Genomic DNA, 21,025 nt, shown 5'->3' on the forward strand with positions numbered 1-21,025 from the left:
ACCACAGGTCTATGTTTATCTTTAGCACAAGGTTTGGCAATTCTAGCAGTTTCATCATGGAAATGAATAACATGCCCATCAATATTATCAGACAAGAGATCTTTAACAATAGCAATATTAGGTTCAACTTTAACTTTCTCAGGAGGTGTATAAGTTCTAATATTGCTTTTACGAACCACAGTTGAAGCTTTAGCATGATCTTTTATCCTAACAGGGAAAGGTGGTTTTTCAACATAAGCAGTAGGAACAATAGGATCATTATAAGTGATAGTCTTTTCTTCAACTTTAATAGGTGCAGCTACTTTTACTTCTATGGGAGGATGATATTTAAACCACTTCTCCTTAGGGAGATCAATATGGGCAGCAAAAGATTCACAAAAGGAAGCTACTATCTCAGAGTCAAGTCCATATTTAGTGCTAAATTTACGGAAAACATCGGTATCCATAAAAGATTTAACACAATCAAACTTAGGTGTCATACCTGACTCCTTACCTTCGTCGAGATCCCAATCTTCAGAGTTGCATTTAATTCTTTCCAATAAATCCCATTTGAATTCAATAGTCTTCATCATAAAAGAGCCATCACAAGAAGTATCGAGCATGGTGCGATTGTTATCAGAAAGTCGAGCATAAAAATTCTGCATTATTATTTCTCTTGGGAGCTCATTATTGGGGAATGAATATAACATTGATTTAAGCCTCCCCAAGCTTGAGTGATGCTTTCCCCTTCGCGAGGCCAAAAATTATATATATAATTCCGATCACAATGAACAAGATGCATAGGATAAAATTTCTGATGAAATTCCAATTTCAATCGTTTGTAGTTCCATGACCCCGTATCATCACATAGCCTATACCATGTCAATGCATCTCCCTTCAAAGATAAAGGGAAGACCTTCTTCTTAATAATATCACCGGGCACACCTGCAAGCTCAAATAATCCACAAACTTCATCCACATATATTAGGTGCTCATCAGGATGCTTTGTTCCATCTCCTGCATAAGGATTAGCTAGCAGTTTTTCCAACATACCCGAAGGAATTTCAATGTAGACATTTTCATTTTCAGGAGGTTCAGTAGGTTGAGGAGCAACTCTTTGCTCTACTGGTCGGGGTGAAGATACCCCGAACAAGCCCCTCAGAGGATTACTTTCCGTAGTAACAAGTGACAGTAAATTTCAGCACACTATATAAATTTTTCCTTACCAAATTCCACCTACCAAAGGCGCTTCATTCCCCGGCAACGGCGCCAGAAAAGAGTCTTGATGACCCACAAGTATAGGGGATCTATCGTAGTCCTTTCGATAAGTAAGAGTGTCGAACCCAACGAGGAGCAGAAGGAAATGATAAGCGGTTTTCAGCAAGGTATTCTTTGCAAGCACTGAAATAATAGGTAACAGATAGTTTTGTGATAGGATAATTTGTAACGAGCAACAAGTAACAAAAGTAAATAAAGTGCAGCAAGGTGGCCCAATCCTTTTTGTAGCAAAGGACAAGCCTGGACAAACTCTTATATAGAGAAAAGCGCTCCTGAGGACACATGGGAATTATCGTCAAGCTAGTTTTCATCACGTTCAGATGATTCGCGTTCGGTACTTTGATAATTTGATATGTGGGTGGACCGGTGCTTGGGTGCTGCCCTTACTTGGACAAGCATCCCACTTATGATTAACCCCTATTGCAAGCATCCACAACTAGAAAAGAAGTATTAAGGTAAACCTAACCATAGCATGAAACAAGTGGATCCAAATCAGCCCCTTACGAAGCAACGCATAAACTAGAGTTTAAGCTTCTGTCACTCTAGCAACCCATCATCTACTTATTACTTCCCAATGCCTTCCTCTAGGCCCAAATAATGGTGAAGTGTCATGTAGTCGACGTTCACATAACACCAATAGAGGATAGACAACATACATCTCATCAAAATATCGAATGAATACCAAATTCACATGACTACTAATAGCAAGACTTCTCCCATGTCCTCAGGAACAAACGTAACTACTCACAAAGCATATTCATGTTCATAATCAGAGGGGTATTAATACGCATATAGGATCTGAACATATGATCTTCCACCAAATAAACCAACTAGCATCAACTACAAGGAGTAATCAACACTGCTAGCAACCTACAGGTACCAATCCCAGACTTGAACACAAGAATTGGATACAAGAGATGAACTAGGGTTTGAGAGGAGATGGTGCTGGTGAAGATGTTGATGGAGATTGCCCTCTCCCGATGAGAGGAGCGTTGGTGATGACGATGGCGATGATTTCCCCCTCCCGGAGGGAAGTGTCCCCGACAGAACAGCTCTGCCGGAGCCCTAGATTGGTTCCGCCAAGGTTCCGCCTCGTGGCGGTGGAGTCTCGTCCCGAAAGCTTGCTTATGATTTTTCTTCGGACGAAAGACTTCATATAGCAGAAGATGGCCACCGAAGGGCCAACAGGGGGCCCACGAGGCAGGGGCGCGCCCAGGGGGGTAGGGTGCGTCCCCACCCTCGTGGACAGGTGGAGGCCCCCCTGACGTATTTCTTCCGCTCAATATTTTTTATTATTTCCAAAAATAATTTTCTTGGAGTTTCAGGACTTTTGGAGTTGTGCAGAATAGGTCTCTAATATTTGCTCCTTTTCCAGCCCAGAATTCCAGCTGCCGGCATTCTCCCTCCTTATGTAAACCTTGTAAAATAAGAGAGAATATGCATAAGTATTGTGACATAATGTGTAATAACAGCCCATAATGCAATAAATATCGATATAAAAGCATGATGCAAAATGGACGTATCAGCACTATCCATTCCTTCTTAGATTTTTTTTGCAAAATTCACTATTATATGCTTATTTTTGCATATTAAAAAAAACCAATTTAAGTGCAAACTGTGAGCAATTTTTGTCATTATTTTACTTCTTTATTTCCTTTCTTCTTAAATAGTAATATGACTGCCACTAATTTATTCTTTCTTAGAAAAAAAATTATTTTCTTTTTGGTGTGTAAGTATAGAGGCAAATACTTACATAATGTGTGTAAATTATGTAGTACAAAAGTTGCACTATTATATGCTTATTCTTCTCATATTACAAAAAGTGCAATTTCAGTGCAAAATTGTGTGCATTTTTTTCACTTGCTTTTTTCTTAAAGGGTAACACCAATGCTACTAATTAATTCTTTCTTAGATAACTTCATTACTTTGATTTGTTTTACTTTCTATTTCATATTCGTTGTTCGTTAAGAGTAATACCAATTCCACTAATTCATTCCCTTACATTACACCTTTTTTTGCATTTTTACTTCTATACGCTTATTCTTGTATATTATAAAAGTGCAGCTTTTATGTGAATTGTGCGCATATTCTGTCATTATTTTTATTTCTTTCTTCTTAGGTACTACTAATGCCACTACTTCATTCTTCTTTAGAGAACTTCACTCCTTTCATTTTTTTATTTTGTTCATTTATACTTTAAGATGACACCACCATGGGTTAACGGATTGTTGTTTTGCCTCGGCCCAACGACTATTGTGGGCTTATGTTGGTTTTGTTTGCAAAAGTTTGAGTTCTGTATCACAAAATTGGCAAAAACATGTTTTGTGTGAGTCGATTTGGTAACCAACTATATATATATATATATATATATATATATATATATATATATATATATATATATATATATATATATATATATATATATATATATATATATATATATATATATTAGAAATTGACTAACCAAATCATAAAACTAAACAACTCCCTTGTTGTCGGCCTCGGAGAAAAATAGCCGTAAATCCGATATTGAGGCATCTAAGTGAGGCATCTAACATCGTCCGCACAAGCTTAGCCAATGGCACGGGCCCTTGGAGGCGCAAACGCCCTAACGTGGGTCAAGGCTGGTGGCGGGCGCAGGCGTCGCATTCTAGTCTTCTCCGGCTCAAAGCTAAAATTAGAGAAGTCCTACAATTTTCTTTCAGATTTTCAGAAGGATTTTCTCCATAATATTTTTGAAGGCCACCACCGTAGAAGCGGGAAGTACTCAATCACAACCTTGGATTTCATGAATGGCAATTTTTTAAATAAGAAAAGAATAGTAATTTTCATTAATTAAAAACAATAGAATTTCCGTGATAATTTGCGAATGACGTATTTATCAACAAAGCGGATGCAATTAATGCAAACGCAGCCAAATTCATATAAACATGACGTTTTTCATACAAACAGAACGAAAATGTTTACATTTTGAACATATTTTAACTAAAAAGGTAAAACTTTGTGCACATACGGTCACGTGGAGCTCCACTCCCGCGACACAGATACTCTGCACTAATCTACGGCCGGCCGCGGCGGGTCCCTTTGTCTTTCGCATGTCCGGCAACCCGCTCATCGGACTGCCGGGAGCCTTGGAGTTATATGCTTCAGCGCAAAGGGCGGCTCGCTTTCTCACCGCTCATCAGAGTGAAATCGCCGGCTGATGCTTCAGCCGGAGGGGAAGGGGGGCGCCTCCGCTTACGTGGAGCCCAGACGGGGGCCGACGATGGTTTGAGATAAAGAACCGGAGAAGACACCAGCTGTGTACACCGGCGTCGCCTCGGCGGTGGCCTTCCTAGGACCCAAACGGCGGCGGCCTCCCGTGTTCTACTTTCCCTCGATGTTGGTGGCGGATGCGGACGCACTGGCCTTCGATTTGTCGATCTCCATGCAGCTGACTTCTTTCTCTACCGGCAGGGCGTGGTTACCCGCGCGTTGATGGTGGATGGCACGGTTGCAGGCACGGGAAGCACGGTACAATGCGGCATCGTTAACGGCAGCGACGACGCCCGTGCCGGTGGGCTCCCTGCCATGCCGGCCTAGAGCAACTCGCCACTTCTCCGCGAGCTGGCTTGGAGCGGCGAGGTGCTGCACCACGCACCGGCTTGGGGCGGCAACTTGTTCCGTCGGGCTAGGCGAGGGAGGTGGAGCAGCCAGCTACCTCGCTCGTATCCGGACGGCTCGGTTGGCCACCCAGCCGACTTTTATACCAGAGAATTGCTCTTCCTGCTCGTTGGATGTCATCGAAAGGATGGAGAAGATGGCGAATGAGTAGATGGGGAGCGGCGGAGTGGTGCGATTCTTGCCCGGCTTGTGGCCTTGTTTAAATAGAGGGCGAACAGGAGGAGTTTTCCCGGCGTTGCGTTTAACCGGCCCGCGCGTGAACGGACGTGTGGCCGGAGTAGGTTCCTCGGCTTCCACGCGGGTTTAATGGAGACATTTGAATGCGGCGAGGAGGCGTGTTCAGCCGGGTGTGCAGCGGGCGGCGCCCTCGGTCGACGCGTCGCTTCAATGGCCGAGGCAGTGAGAGGCCACGTCCGCCCTGAACCGTCTTCAATGTGGAGCGACACGCTCTACAGCGGCATGAATGCTGGCAGCTAGCGCCTGGCGGGAAGCGCGCACGGGAGAGAGGAGGGGTTTTGGGTGGGCTAGGGCGGTCAGAAGCGGGCATGAGAACGGTCCGGACTCCCGCGAAGCTCCCACATTTGTCTCTAGTTTACGGGAGAAAGTATGTTCAGACCGCGTCACGAACTGATACAGGATCGCATTGAATGGACTTCCGTAGTCCGAACGGATGCGGGATGTTTAAGGGTGGATGTTGGACATGCCCGACGAACATACTATTCAGTTTTCGACCTACGTGGTCCATGTTGATCGAGTTCCGCGCTCTCTTGTATATCTTGAGGAATCTCATATGTTCAAGTCAAATGTCAAGCTGCCTCTGCTCGTCAAGAAGAAAATGTCAAACTGCCTCATCATGTTCATTAGTCAAATCACCAAGTATCGTCGTGTTTTGCATCTTTGAGCCCGGTCTCATGTGTGCTACATGCATGCATGGGCGAGTTATCTAAGGATATGTAGCTGTCCAAGCATACGACCTGCAACTAGTTAACATGCTGGCGTCCACTCACAACCTACGTAAACTATGAAAAAACTACAAAACAACGCCGTGCTTAACTGCAAAGATGTTGACCTCCCACGCTACATAGCTATAAACAAGAAGGCCTAGAGCGCCGCCGAATGACACAATCACGCCATCAAAGAGCAGTGCTATCGTTGTTTCACCGACGGAGAGAGAAACCAGAAACCATGGAGAGCGGGTCTGGCTTCTCCGGCTGCGTGGAACATGGTAAGTCACACGACGCCGAGTCAGTACAGCTTGCATGCTGCCCATAACCGAAGACACCGGACAGCTACTGGGAATGCCACTGCCGCCTCTCACGTGGATCGAAGGGTGACATATCCGACACCATTCACCATTCAGAGCAGGGCACTGCATAGCCCCAGGGTGATGTTCCATACGCCATATATGATCGGATGTCAGGAGAAATAGATTCAGATGGTGTACCGGGATTCTCAGCAGGAGACGGATGCTTAGAAAAAAGGTATGATCCGGTGTAAAAAGCTGAAAATGTTGAAGTAGAGAGTAAAGATGGGCAAGATATCCTGTGAATCCGAGGTGTGCTGTGTATCCCTGTATCCCTTCGTTTTCATCCCCACGATTCAAATCCCAGGTCTCACGTGTAGTCAAGCAAATATCTACATTTACCCACCCGCTTTGTAACTTAATATGCATTTTTCGTTCACAAAACCCCCCTAAAGACTCTGATCTCAGGCCTGACATTGATCCAAGATCCCCAACCCAAGGCCTCGAGTCGTGCGTCCTTCCCCAAATCATCCTTGCCAAATCCCTCGCATCGGCTCCCGAATCAAATCCCAACCGGAGGACTCCTACGATGGTAACCATGACCTGGACGATTCCCTGGAAGTCCTACAAGTAGCGGTGACAACGGCTACCCGCCGGCGACGGCCACCATAGACGGCGACTAAGCCCCGGAAGGCCGCCAGGAAGCCATTACGAACTGACGATGTTCCGTGGTAGTGACGAAGCGTCTCAGATGAGGCGCCATCTCCCCTGGATGGCCTTCCCCGACCGCGATGATTCAGCTATAGCCTCTCGTCTAGAGAAAGTTGTAGGTTGTAGCAGATGTACAAATGCAAATATTGTCCTTCTGTATTCAACCAAGTGACACGCACACTACTAGTGTGAATGCTCGTATCAGTAGATTGTATCAATAGGCAACATATCCTGTGAATCCGAGGTGTGCTGTGTATCCCTGTATCCCTTCGTTTTCATCCACACGATTCAAATCCCAGGTCTCACGTGCAGTCAAGCAAATATTTACATTTACCCACCCGCTTTGTAACTTAATATGCATTTTTTGTTCGCAAAAACCCCCCTAAAGACTGATCTCAGGGCTGACATTGATCCAAGATACCCAACCCAAGGCCTCGAGTTGTGCGTCCTTCCCCAAATCATCCTTGCCAAATCCCTCACATCGGCTCCCGAATCAAATCCCAACAGGAGGACTCCTACAATAGCAACCATGACCTGGACGATTCCCTGGAAGTCCTACAAGTAGTGGTGACAACGGCTACCCGCCGGCGAAGGCCACCATAGACGGTGACTAAGCCCCGAAAGGCCGCCACGAAGCCACTAGGAACTACGACGTTCCGCGGCAGTGACGAAGCGTCTCAGATGAGGCGCCATCTCCCCTGGATGGCCTTCCCCGACCGCGATGATTCAGCTGTGGCCTCTCGTCTAGAGAAAGCTGTAGGTTGTAGCAGATGTACAAGTGCAAATATTGTCCTTCTGTATTCAGCCAAGTGCACGCACACTACTAGTGTGTAACATCTGAATTTTCAATTTATATGTTATACATAGGTCATCATATGCATATCATATTTTATTTGCATTTTGGTTGTGATCCTAGAAATCTTAAGCAACTCAAGGACCCAAGGAGAGAGTTGGGGATTTCATTTATTTTCATATTTGAATTTTTCTCAAATTTGAAAGGAGGATCAATTTGGTTTTAATATTTTTTTCTCTCCAAATATTTCTTATATTCAAAAATAAAAGAGAGAAGATAATATGACTTCTTCAAAGAGAGAGGAATATTGGAGGAAAAACTTTAAAATCAAATATTTGATTTATTTGGATTTTTATTGCTATTTTATTTGAATTAGAAAAAATGCATTTTTAAATTGCATCTTAGGCCATAAAAATGTTCACCTTGTTCTAAATATTTTATTTAGACGGTGAAAATTGTTTTTGGAATTTTTTTAGAATTTTTTTATATTTTATTAGGATTTTTCTTCGGCGGAATTTATTAAAAAAATCTCTTCGGGCCGACCGAACTAGGCCGCGCCCAGCCCAGCAGGCCCAAGTCGCCGCCGCCTCCGCCTCCCTCCCGTGCGAGGAGCCGCGCCGCCGCCGCCGGACGAATCCGGCCGGGGCACGCCTCCCGAGGCCGACCCCGACCCGGCGCCTCCTCCTCCAAGTCGAAGCGCCCGGCCTTTAAATAGGGCCGAGGCCCCCCACCTCCTCCCCATCGAGCCGCCGCCGCCGCCCCAAGCAGCAGCAGCACCCCGCCGCCGCTCGCGCCGCCTGCCGCGCCGCTCGCCGCCGCCCGCTAGCGCCGCCCGCATGCCGACGCCGCCGCCGGAGCCGCCGCCTCGTCGGGATCCCGCCGTCGTTGACCCGCCGGTTTTCATCGTGAACCGGTAAAAACCGCCGCCATTTTTTTTGGTTTTCGTTCTAGATCGGTTTTATTTTAGGGTTAGGGTTTTCTCGGTTTTTCTCGGTTTTTCCGATCGGCTCTATTTAGCGAAGGTTCACCCGAATGTCTCTGTTTGCGAACGTTTTCGTTCGTTTGTCTGTGTTAGCTAACGTTCGTTCGTTAGCGTTTTTCTTTTTATTTTATTTTCGGCCAGGGACCTATCCACGATTATTTTTATCGCAGATTAGCCCCTGATCTTCAAACCCTCGCAACTTTTTAACCGTTCGTCCAAATGCAATGAAGCCAACGCCAAAATCTTCGTCTCGAACCCCTCTTTCCAGTTAATCAACTTGAACATGGTTTTGACAAATTAAAACTTGGTTTCAAGCAGATTTGCTTTCGAACTCCTTTTGATCGTAGTTTCAGTTCCGTAGCTCCGATTCGATTGATTCTTTTTGCAAATCGAAGCTCTTCAGTTGAACTTTCAGTTTGGATCTTTTTATTTGAGTTTTCCCCTTGCATCTATGCTTGATTGCTTATGTAGGCTATTGTTTGTTTGCGATAGAATTTCCGGAGTGCGAAGCGTGCTACTACGAGTCACTAGGGTTTTCAGATCGTCAGCAAGGCAAGTAACACTTTGATCATAACCCTTATTACCCAGTTTTTATGCATTAGTTTCAACCCTCAAACATTGCATGAGTAGGATCGATAACATGTGGGTATTGGGAAGTAGATGATGAGGTAGAACCTATTGTCCTTTATTTCAAACCCTGGGAGTTACTTCTACGTTATGCTTACACTGCTATGCTATGCTCGTAGACGTGGTTTGGTTTGAGTGATTCATGACAGATGTGAGAGATTATTATGAATTAAGGGTTTATTTAAGGTGGCTACTTTAATACACATCTGGGTGGATTGTTTGTGGGCACCTAGGGAATCCAGTGTTGTCCAAGGAGATCCAGGGGAATCCGTGTGATCATCCTATGGTTTGCCACCCAGACTCAAAGGGATCATAAGATTATTCAGGCTAGAAACTTCCATGTGCAGCCACAAGCCATTATGGGCTCTGGCATAGTTGAGTATGTTGTGTGACCTCTTTCAGTGGTAAACTAGCAGATGTAGGGGATGTAGGTGGTACGGTTTACCCGTCGAAAGAGTTAATGCTTCTGAAAGACTGTGTCTCAGTGTGTCTCAGTCATCCGTTTCTCAAACATCATGTAGTGCGAGAAATTCAACGGAGGAGATCGAGTCTTGTGGGGAAAAGTGCGCAAATCTCTGCAGAGTGTATAAACTAATCATGGTAAGCCGTGTCCCCGGTTATGGACATCTTGAGTATCTGGTTCTTAAATTATTATGATTATCTCATCACTTTACTTAAATAATTTGTTGGGTTATTGATTATTAATTGGGATTGAGATGGGGTTTCCATTCTCAATGTTTTCAACAAACTTTGTAGCTAAATAAAATTTATTCCTTTGCCGTAGGAAAAAATTGGCTTTACGCAAAAAACCATAGAGCCTCCACCTGCCATATATGCATGTAGATATAGCTGTTACCTTGTTCATTGCTCTACAGTGTTATTTTGCCAGCATATTCCATGTGCTGACCCATTTCGGGCTGCAACGTATTATGTTGCAGACTTTTCAGACGAAGAGTAAGGTGCGCTAGGTCGTTGTCGTGCACTCAGCTATGCCGTTGGACTTGATGGACTCATTTACCTTCTATGCTTCCGCAGTTATCTTATTTAGATGGCCTTAAGCCATATTATTGTAATAAGTTCTCTTTTAAGACATTCGATGTAATAAGTGTGTGATTACACTTTGTTATAAATCCTTAAAGTACTGTGTGTGTCAGCATTACCGATCCAGGGATGACACTTATGCACTGAGATTTGACCGTTTGAGGTCGGATCGCTACAAGATGGTATCAGAGCACACGCTGACTGTAGGAGGCGACCACTAAGATAAGCCATAGATCACTCTTCTCTACTCATTTCTGACTCTCCTCCATTTTCCACGCATGATAGATCTGAAGAAGGTGATGACTAGGAACATGGAGCTTGAAGAGGAACTCAAGTCTACACGCGATGGATATGAGGAGGAAATTGTAGTGTTACTAGAGAAGAATGAAGACCCGAAGAAGAAGCTAGGAGTATTCATGGGAGACCCCGCGCCAGGACATGGCGACCATCCCGTGGACTACATCATCATCGACGATACCGACTCCGACCCTGACAGTAGTGATGATGATTACGAAGACGAAGTTGGATCGGATATCATGGAGTCTTCCACCGATCAGAATTTCTAGACGACCACCATATTACCAGTAGTATTCCCCCATGTATATAGTAGTAGTCCGAGTATTTTGTAATGGTAGTTAGATCGTTTGTATGCCCTTGTTTGAATTGAGTGGTGTGATATGAATGTGTTTGTCTCATGTGCATATGGGTAGTGCTTTCTCTTTAGACCTCATTCTATTCTAATCTCTCCCCTCTAAACCCATCAGATGCCTCCGAGACGTGACCTCGGATTGTCTTCCCACCGGAGCTCACTCAGTTGATCCAACAGCAGAATGCCTTGATGCAGCTACTAGTTCAGAACCAAGGCAACAACAACAACAACAACCCACCGCCACCACCTCCAGTTGACAACTTAGCCCGTTTTCTGAGCTTAAATCCGCCAGTGTTTTCTGGTAGCACCGAGCCAATTGTTGCTGATGACTGGCTACGCAGGATTGGAAGGGAGTTGACCACCGCAGGTTGCACAGATGCTGAGAAGGTGCGTTTCGCCGCACACCAACTAGATGGACCCGCATCCTCATGGTGGGAGAATTACACAGCCACTTCTCCTATAGCCAATGTCACTTGGGATCAGTTTCAGCAAGCATTCTGCACTGCACATGTCTCAACTGGAGCTATGAGCATGAAGAAGCGTGAGTTTCGCAACTTACGCCAAGGAAATCGTACTGTGGGGCAGTATGTGGATTATTTCAGCAAGTTAGCTCGTTATGCCCCGGATGATGTGGCCACAGATGCCGCGAAGCAGGAGAAGTTTATGGAAGGGCTGAATGATGAGATGAGTATGCAGTTGATGGTAGCAACATTCACCAATTACCAGGAGTTGGTAGACAGGGCTCTTATGATTGAAGGGAAGCAGCAGCAGATAGAGAGCCGCAAAAGGAAGTATGGACAAGGGAAGTATAATTCTAGAGCTCAGCAGAAGCGTCGCTTTACCCCGAACTCGGGAGGACACACCCACCATAACCATGGAGGCCACACTCACAATGGATGAAGTTCACATAACCACAGTGGCCCCAAGAATGGAAATGGAAATGGAGCAAGCAGCAACCAGAACCGTTCCAACCTAGCAACACCAGCTAAGAAGGATCTGGGTCATGTCACCTGTTACAAGTGAGGGAAGACTAGGCACTACGCCAACGATTGTTCTGAATTCAAGAATGGAAACGACAATGGAAGCTCTGGGAAGAAGCCCAATCCCTTCACCAGAGGTCAGGTGAACCACATCAACGTGGAGGAGGTTGAAGATCAGCCTAACGCAGTGATTGGTAAGTTTTCGGTTAAGTCGTTTACCGCTCTTGTTCTTTTTTATACTAGTGCATCGCATTCATACATATCAAGGGGATTTGTGGACAAGTTTAAATTGCCAACCCTAGCCCTTAGGTCACCCATGTTAGTAAGCTCGCCAAGAGCGGAGTATGTGGTCAGCCGATGGTGTGATCGGTTACCTTTAACCATTGGTAGCAATGTTTTCCCCTCAGACCTAATAATTCTGGAGTCACAAGGATTGGATATAATACTAGGCATAGATTGGCTATCGAAGTATGGAGGAAACATTGACTGTGCTAGTAAGTCGATACTTCTCACCACCCCTGAGGGAAAAAGGATTAAGTATGTATCCAGGCATGCGCCAAGGAGAACCCAAGTGAATTCCCTCTCAAGAGTTGTTCAGGAGGAAGTGCCTGTAGTGAAGGATTACCCGGATGTATTTCCAGAGGAACTACCAGACATGCCGCTGGATCGAGACATTGAGTTTTTGATAGACCGGACCAATATCAAAGAGGCCATACCGGATGCCCGCAAATGATCTGGAGGTAATTAAGAAGCAGATTCAGGAGTTATTGGAGAAAGGTTACATTCGACAAAGGTCGTCACCGTGGGGAGCCCCAGTGCTCTTGGTTGAGAAGAAGGATGGATATTTGAGAATGGTTGTTGATTATCGTGCATTGAATGAAGTAACGATCAAGAACAAGTACCCACTACCGATGATCAACGATTTGTTTGACCAGCTGCAAGGAGCTAAAGTATTTCCAAGATCGATCTGCGATCGGGATACCACCAGCTGAAGATCCAAGAACATGATATACCTAAGACAACTTTCACCAAAAGGTACGGGCTGTATGAGTACACGGTCATGTCATTTGGATTGACTAATGCCCCCGCCTATTTCATGAGTATGATGAATAAGGTGTTCATGGAGTTCTTGGATAAGTTTGTTGTGGTGTTCATTGATGATATTTTGGTATACTCGAAGAATGAAGAGGAACACAAGGAGCATTTGCGTTTAGTTCTCGAGAAGCTCAGGGAACATCAGCTATATGCCAACACCAAATGCGAGTTCTGGTTGAAGGAAGTTGGATTCCTTGGACATGTTATATCAGGAGAAGGTATAGCAGTAGACCCTACCAAGGTTCAGTCAGCCACTGATTGGTTGGCACCCACCTCAGTAGGAGAGATCCGCAGTTTTCTTGGACTCGCGGGATATTACCGGAGATTCATTGAGAATTTTTCCAAGATTGCGAAGCCCATGACGGAGTTGTTGAAGAAGGACACCAAGTTTAAGTGGACCGAAGAATGTGAGGCCAGTTTTCAGGAGCTGAAGAAACGTTTGGTTACAACCCCAGTGCTTATTCTTCCGGACATACGCAAGGATTTCCAAGTGTATTGCGACGCTTCTCGCCAAGGACTTGGAGGGGTACTTATGCAAGACGGAAGAGTTGTTTCATATGCCTCACGTCAGCTTCGACCCCATGAGTTGAATTATGCCACTCATGATTTGGAGTTAGCAGCCGTAGTACATGCGCCCAAGACCTGGAGAAATTTTCTTATTGGAAACCATTGTGATGTGTACACGGATCATAAGAGTTTGAAGTACATTTTCACTCAGAAGGAGCTAAATCTCAGGCAGAGGAGATGGTTGGAGCTTATAAAGGATTATGATATGAAGTTGCACTATCATCCAGGCAAGGCCAATGTCGTAGCAGACGCTCTGAGCCGGAAGAGTTATGTCAATACCCTCGTAAGCGGAGGATTACCGCAGGAGTTAGTTGACGGTCTCAAGGAACTTCGTTTGGAGATAGTTCGAAGAGGTTTTGTTGCAGCAATGGAGGTTCAGTCTACATTATTGGGAAGGATTCAGGAGGCTCAAAAGGATGATAAGGAGATTGCTGAGATAAAGGAGAAGACGAGCAAAGGAAAAGCCAAAGGTTTTCGTGAGGATGAACACGAAACTTTATGGTTTGAGGATCGTGTTTATGTGCCCAGTAATGCGGAGATCAGGAAGTTAATACTTCAGGAGGCTCATGAATCACCATACTCGATTCACCCCAGAAACACCAAGATGTATTTGGATTTAAAGGAACGTTTTTGGTGGACAGGTATGAAGAAGGATATTGCCGAGTATGTAGTCGTATGTGATGTATGTCAAAGAGTGAAGGCAGAACATCAGAAGCCAGCAGGATTATTACAGCCGATGCCGATACTGAATGGAAGTGGGACAAGCTTGGCATGGATTTCATCACCGGATTACCCAGGACCCGATCAGGATATGATTCTATCTGGATAGTAGTTGATCGCTTGACCAAGTGGCTCACTTTATCCCAGTGAAAACCACGTATACAAGCGCGAAGTTGGCCAAGATATATATGACCAGGATCGTATATCTGCATGGAGTTCCGAGGACCATCGTATCAGATAGAGGAACACAGTTTACTTCGAAGTTTTGGCATCAGTTGCACCAGACTTTGGGTACCAGGCTAGAGTTCAGTACAACCTTTCATCCGCAGACAGACCGAGAGAGTCAATCAGATTCTGGAGGACATGCTAAGAGCCTGTGCGCTAGATTATGGATCTAGTTGGGAGGATAATTTGCCCTACGCAGAGTTCTCATACAACAACAGTTATCAAGCTAGTTTGAAGATGGCCCCTTTCGAAGCTTTGTATGGAAGAAGGTGCAGGACATCGTTAATGTGGGATGAAGTTGGAGACCGACAGTTGTTTGGACCAGATTTAATTAAGGAGTCCGAAGAGAAGGTCAAGTTAATTCGAGATAGACTGAAGGTAGCTCGGTCCAGGCAGAAGAGTTATGCGGATACAAAACGCAAGGAGGTAGTCTACGAAATCGGAGACAGAGCATATCTTCGTGTGTCACCACTGCGAGAGTTAAACGATTTGGAGTTAAGGGAAAGTTAGCCCCGAGTTTTGTAGGACCATACCGAGTTTTGGAGCGTATGGGAGAAGTGGCCTACAAATTGGAGTTACCCGAAGGATTGTCAGGAGTTCATGATGTGTTTCACGTTTCCCAGTTGAAGAAGTGCCATGCAGAGATGGCCGATATTCCTCTGAGAGATACAGTGCCCCTAGAAGCAATTCAGTTGGATAGTGATCTGACCTACGAGGAGAAACCCGTCAAGATTCTCGAGTTTGCCAGCCGAGTTACACGCAGCAAGGTTATCAAGGTTTGCAAAGTTCAGTGGAGCCACCATACCGAGGATGAAGCCACCTGGGAATGAGAGGAAGACCTACGGAAATACCACCCACACCTATTTTCTAGCCAACCCGAATCTCGAGGGCGAGATTCATCTTAAGGGGGGTAGGTTTGTAACATCCCAATTTTCAATTTGGATGTTATACATAGGTCATCATATGCATATCATATTTTATTTGCATTTTGGTTGTGATCCTAGAAATCTTAAGCAACTCAAGGACCCAAGGAGAGAGTTGGGGATTTCATTTATTTTCATATTTGAATTTTTCTCAAATTTGAAAAGAGGATCAATTTGGTTTTAATAATTTTTCTCTCCAAATATTTCTAATATTCAAAAATAAAAGAGAGAAGATAATATGACTTCTTCAAAGAGAGAGGAATATTGGAGGAAAAACTTTAAAATCAAATATTTGATTTATTTGGATCTTTATTGCTATTTTGTTTGAATTAGAAAAAAAATGCATTTTTGAAAATTGCATCTTAGGCCAGAAAATGTTCACCTTGTTCTAAATATTTTATTTAGATGGTGAAAATTGTTTTTTGGCATTTTTTTATATTTTATTAGGATTTTTCTTCGACGGAATTTATTTAAAAAAAATCTTTTCGGGCCGACTGAACTGGGCCGCGCCCAGCCCTGCCGGCCCAAGTCACCGCCGTCGGACGAATCCGGCCGGGGCATGCCTCCCGAGGCCGACCCCGACCCGGCGCCTCCTCCTCCAAGCCGAAGCCCCCCGACCTTTAAATAGGGCCGAGGCCCGCCGCCTCCTCCCCATCGAGTCGCTGCCGCCGCCCCAAGCAACAGCAGCAGCAGCACCCCGCCGCCGCCGCCTGCCGCACCGCTCGCCGCCCGCACGCCGACGCCGCTGCCCGCTCGCGCCGCCGCCGGAGCCGCCGCCTCGCCGGGATCCCGCCGCCGTTGACCAGCCGGTTTTCGTCGTGAACCGGAAAAAACCGCCACCGTTTTTTCGGTTTTCGTTCTAGATCGGTTTTATTTTAGGGTTAGGGTTTTCTCGGTTTTTCTCGGTTTTTCCGATCGGCTCTATTTAGCGAACGTTCACCCGAATGTCTCTGTTTGCGAATGTTTTCATTTGTTTGTCTCTGTTAGCGAACGTTCGTTCGTTAGCGTTTTTATTTTATTTTATTTTCGGCTAGGGACCTATCCGCGATTATTTTTATCGCTGATTAGCCCCTGATCTTCAAACCCTCGCAACTTTTTAACCGTTCATCCAAATCCAGTGAAACCAACTCCAAAATCTTTGTCTCGAACCCCTCTTTCCAGTTAATCAACTTGAGCATGGTTTTGACAAACTAAAACTTGGTTTCAAGCAGATTTGATTTCGAACTCCTTTTGATCGTAATTTCAGTTCCGTAGGTCCGATTCGATATATTCTTTTTGCAAATCGAAGCTCTTCAGTTGAACTTTCAGTTTGGATCTTTTTATTTGAGTTTTTCCCTTGCATCTATGCTTGATTGCTTATGTATGCTATTGTTTGTGCGATAGAATTTCCGGAGTGCGAAGCGTGCTACTACGAGTCACTAGGGTTTTCAGATCGTCAGCAAGGCAAGTAACACTTTGATCATAACCCTTATTACCCAGTTTTTATGCATTAGTTTCAACCCTCAAACATTGCATGATTAGGATTGATAACATGTGGGTATTGGGAAGTAGATGATGAGGTACAACCTATTGTCCTTTATTTCAAACCCTAGGAGTTACTTCTACGTTATGCTTACACTGCTATGCTATGCTCGTAGACGTGGTTTGGTTTGAGTGATTCATGACAGATGTGAGAGATTATTATGAATTAAGGGTTTATTTAAGGTGGCTACTTTAATACAAATCTGGGTGGATTGTTTGTGGGCACCTGTGGAATCCAGTGTTGTCCAAGGAGATCCCGGGGAATCCGTGTGATCATCCTATGGTTTGCCACCCTGGCTCAAAGGGATCATAAGATTATTCAGGCTAGATACTTCCGTGTGCAGCCACAAGCCATTATGGGCTCTGGCATAGTTGAGTATGTTGTGTGACCTCTTTCAGTGGTAAACTAACAGATTTAGGGGATGTAGGTGGTACGGTTTACCCATCGAAAGAGTTAATGCTTCTGAAAGACTGTGTCTCGGTCATCCGTTTTTCAAACATCATGTAGTGCGAGAAATTCAATGGAGGAGATCGAGTCTTGTGGGGAAAAGTGTGCAAACCTCTGCAGAGTGTATAAACTAATCATGGTAAGCCGTGTCCCCGGTTATGGACATCTTGAGTATCTGGTTCTTGAATTATTATGATGATCTCATCACTTTACTTAAATAATTTGTTGGGTTATTGATTATTAATTGGGATTGAGATGGGGTTTCCATTCTCGTTTTCAACAAACTTTGTAGCTAAATAAAATTTATTCCTTTGCAGTAGGGAAAAATTGGCTTTTACGCAAAAAAAACATAGAGCCTCCACCAGCCATATATGCATGTAGATATAGCTGTTACCTTGTTCATTGCTCTACAGTGTTATTTTGCTAGCATATTCCATGTGCTGACCCGTTTCGGGCTACAACGTATTATGTTGCAGACTTTTTAGACGAAGAGTAAGGTGCGCTAGGTCGTTGTTGTGCACTCAGCTTTCCGTTGGAGTTGATGGACTCGTTTACCTTCGATGCTTCCACAGTTATCTTATTTAGATGGCCTTAAGCCATATTATTGTAATAAGTTCTATTTTGAGATATTCGATGTAATAAGTGTGTGATTGCACTCTGTTATAAATCCTTCAAGTACTGTGTGTGTCAGCATTACCGATCCAGGGATGACACTTATGCACAGAGATTTGACCGTCTGAGGTCGGATCGCTACATAGTGTGAATGCTCGTATCAGTAGATTGTATCAATATTGAGAGATCATGAGCCCACGATTTGGAACAGAGAGAGCAGTTGAGTCTTGGGTTGGGGATCGTGGACTAGGGTTTCAGGACATTTTTGCAAAAAAAAGTTGTTTAGTCCAGAAGCGGGCGGCTAAATGCAAATATTCATTGTGTTGAATACAAAGTGCATGATTTAGATCGTCTAGTGGAGAATGGAAAGGATACACAGACACACAAAACAGATGGATGCACTAGACATGTTGCCGTAACGATGCATGACATGCATATGTATTGCTTGATGAGTCCCACTAGTGGTAGCTTGCGTTGAGGAGAAAAAAAATCATTATATATGGCTCAGCCTACTTTTTTTCATGGGGCATCTTTATCCATATGCCCTCATAGTTGGAAGATACACGGGCATGTATAATGAAGGTGAACATTTTATTCAGAACATGAGAGTGATTAACAACCCACACTCAAAACAAACAAGGATAAAACATTGTGATGTAGAACTATCACATTATTAAGCACCATGCATGACACAGAGGCATCCATAAAGTTCATACTTCCATAGTACCTAGTTGCCGCCGCTGCCGCTGCCGCTCGGATGGTAGCATTAATCAGAATCTGAACACGTCCGTCTCCTCACACTTTTCCCTCGGCCTTGGCAACCCTCCATAGTGAGCTCTCTACCACAGTCGCCGGAACGATCTTGGGCGTGGCGAAGGAGAACTTTGATGCCGGCAGGTTCGCCCTATACTCTGGGTTCTCCTGGAGGAACTTCTCCACGTCGCCGCCGGACCGCGCGCGCTTCCCGTTGGGCAGCAAGTAGTACGTGTCCATCTTGGATAGGTCACGCCGCATGATCACCAGCCGCTCCGTCGCAGGTGGCGGGCGCGGGATGCCTGCCTTATCCATGACCCAGATGTAGCTGCTATCGAACGGAATGTCCTCCGGCTGCTTGCAGGAACGGCCGGCGCTGGGGTCCCTGCCACAGAACCAGGGGTCCTCGGCTAAGCTCTCGCGGATCGTCTCGAACTCCTTTTTCGTTGGGATCTTGCGCCATTTCTCACATTTGTAGCATTGGACCGTGTACATGCCGATGGAGTCCTCCAAACCTTTCTTAGTCTGTCAAATCATCAAAAATTAGATTAAGGTGGCACATGTACTAGTAGTTGGTTGTATAAGGCAAGACAGACAGATTATATGAAGTACCAAATTGAATGTACATGGTTAGGACATCAGAAGAATTATCTAATGAAGTAAGAATATGAATGAAGTCAGAATGGAAAAACAAGAAAAAAGAATATGAATGAAGTGAGAATATGAATGTACATGGTTATGAAATCTAAAGAATGAAAAAACAAGAAAAAAATGCCAAGCACGCATAGAATTTTCTCAAGTTCCATATCGCTTACTTTCTGACAGTCCTCCCGTACTCTATCCATTATCCTAATCATAAGGTTCATTAGGAAACAAACAAGATTTGCTTGCAATAGCTTGGTGTTTGAACGAATTAAATTTTTAATGACATGTTTTTTATAGTATGATAAATTGAACCACATATAATTTTTTACTCCCTCCATTTAAAAATATAGTGCACATTAGCCTTGGTGAAAATTTATAAATATTGGTCCAAATATATGACGCTCATTGTGTTGATGTCAACAGGAAGGGAAACCCTATCCCCTTCTGCCCCGGCTCGGAGGTGCGGAGCCGGCGAGTCACAACCACACACCTTTCCACCGAAGAACACCAATCCAAAGAAGAATCAACACTTGCTGGAACTTCCAATCTCCACAGAAAAACTAATGTTCGGACTCAGAACCAAGGAGCACCCACCAACCACATCACAACTCTCCCAAAGAACCAGAGGCCCATGGGCAGTCCAAGGAGGTCACAACCACAAGGCGCCGTCTCCGCCCAACCGGAGACAGATTTCGGGCTTTCGCTAGGAATCCGGGTCAGGATCGAGAGGAGAAACCTAAGTGGCACCTCTAGGAAGAAAATCAACACACACACGCGCGCGGATGCACACACACACACACACACACACACACACCATGACCGGAGAACCAAACAAGGGTTTCCCCGGAATCGAGCCTACACCACCAGCCCCCACTAGAACCAGATCCAGCGATCAAGGCCGCAAAGCAGACAAGGCCAGTGGGGGAATGAGTTGAGGAGGAGATGAGCCTAACCTTTAGATCTGGAGCAGAAGGTGGGGAATCTGGGTTGCGACCACAATCAGCCAAATCTTCTCCACCCGTGTAGCCGAGGAAGCCGGCTAGCACATCTGACGAACGCTTCCGTGCCGTCCGAGGCCGCCGCCTTGGCGTCCAAGGTCCTTTGCCAGGGAACGAATCAGCAAAAATCTCACCACGACCTTCATCGCCAACCACACAGGCTGGCCCGGCGATCACCTTGGGTGGCGACATGGGAGGGAGAGGGTGGAGGGTGTGGCGGCGCTGGGGAAACCCTAGTCCCCTTGAGTCGCCAGATTCAATGGAGTGATAGGAAAAAGCTGGAAGCCGAGTAGCCAAAAAGTTGTTTGGGAGGACAATGTGAGGTGTGGCTGCTTTCTTTTATGTAATCTATATCTTTTTAGATTAGTTTTCTTTCCTTCCTTTCTTTATTTGTTTCTTTTCTTCCCTTCTTGGCTTATCTCAACCCTTCTTTATCTTTCCGTTTCTTTCTTTATTTTATTTTATATTCTTTGGTTTGCTTACTCCTAGTTGTACGAATAACCTCTATTTGTCTTTTAGTTTATAAATGTTTGAGTAGGGTTTTTACCCTACTGTTTATAGTCAAAAAAATT

The 21,025-nt window shown here is 44.8% G+C and overlaps 1 protein-coding gene across 1 annotated transcript; it reads right to left on the reverse strand.

The window, feature by feature from the left end:
* Nucleotides 1–18,629: 18,629 nt before the first annotated feature.
* On the reverse strand, nucleotides 18,630–20,770 carry LOC123169806 (methyl-CpG-binding domain-containing protein 4). The gene is made up of 2 exons (XM_044587682.1): nucleotides 20,409–20,770; nucleotides 18,630–19,335 (listed from the first exon to the last, which is right to left on the reverse strand). Exons 1-2 carry the CDS (start codon nucleotides 20,643–20,645, stop codon nucleotides 18,853–18,855), a joined length of 720 nt encoding a protein of 239 aa, XP_044443617.1. The 5' UTR covers nucleotides 20,646–20,770; the 3' UTR covers nucleotides 18,630–18,852.
* Between the last annotated feature and the right edge of the window lie 255 nt (nucleotides 20,771–21,025).

The sequence above is a fragment of the Triticum aestivum genome, chromosome 1D (genome assembly GCF_018294505.1).
Source record: "Triticum aestivum cultivar Chinese Spring chromosome 1D, IWGSC CS RefSeq v2.1, whole genome shotgun sequence".
Classification (NCBI taxonomy): domain Eukaryota; kingdom Viridiplantae; phylum Streptophyta; class Magnoliopsida; order Poales; family Poaceae; genus Triticum; species Triticum aestivum.

Coding starts and splice junctions, on each gene's coding strand:
- LOC123169806 (XM_044587682.1), bottom strand. CDS start 20,645: ATGTCGCCACCCAAGGTGATCGCCGGGCCAGCCTGTGTGGTTGGCGAT. Junction 19,336..20,408: donor CTTCTGCTCCAGATCTAAAG/GTTAGGCTCATC, acceptor ATGATTTGACAG/ACTAAGAAAGGTTTGGAGGA.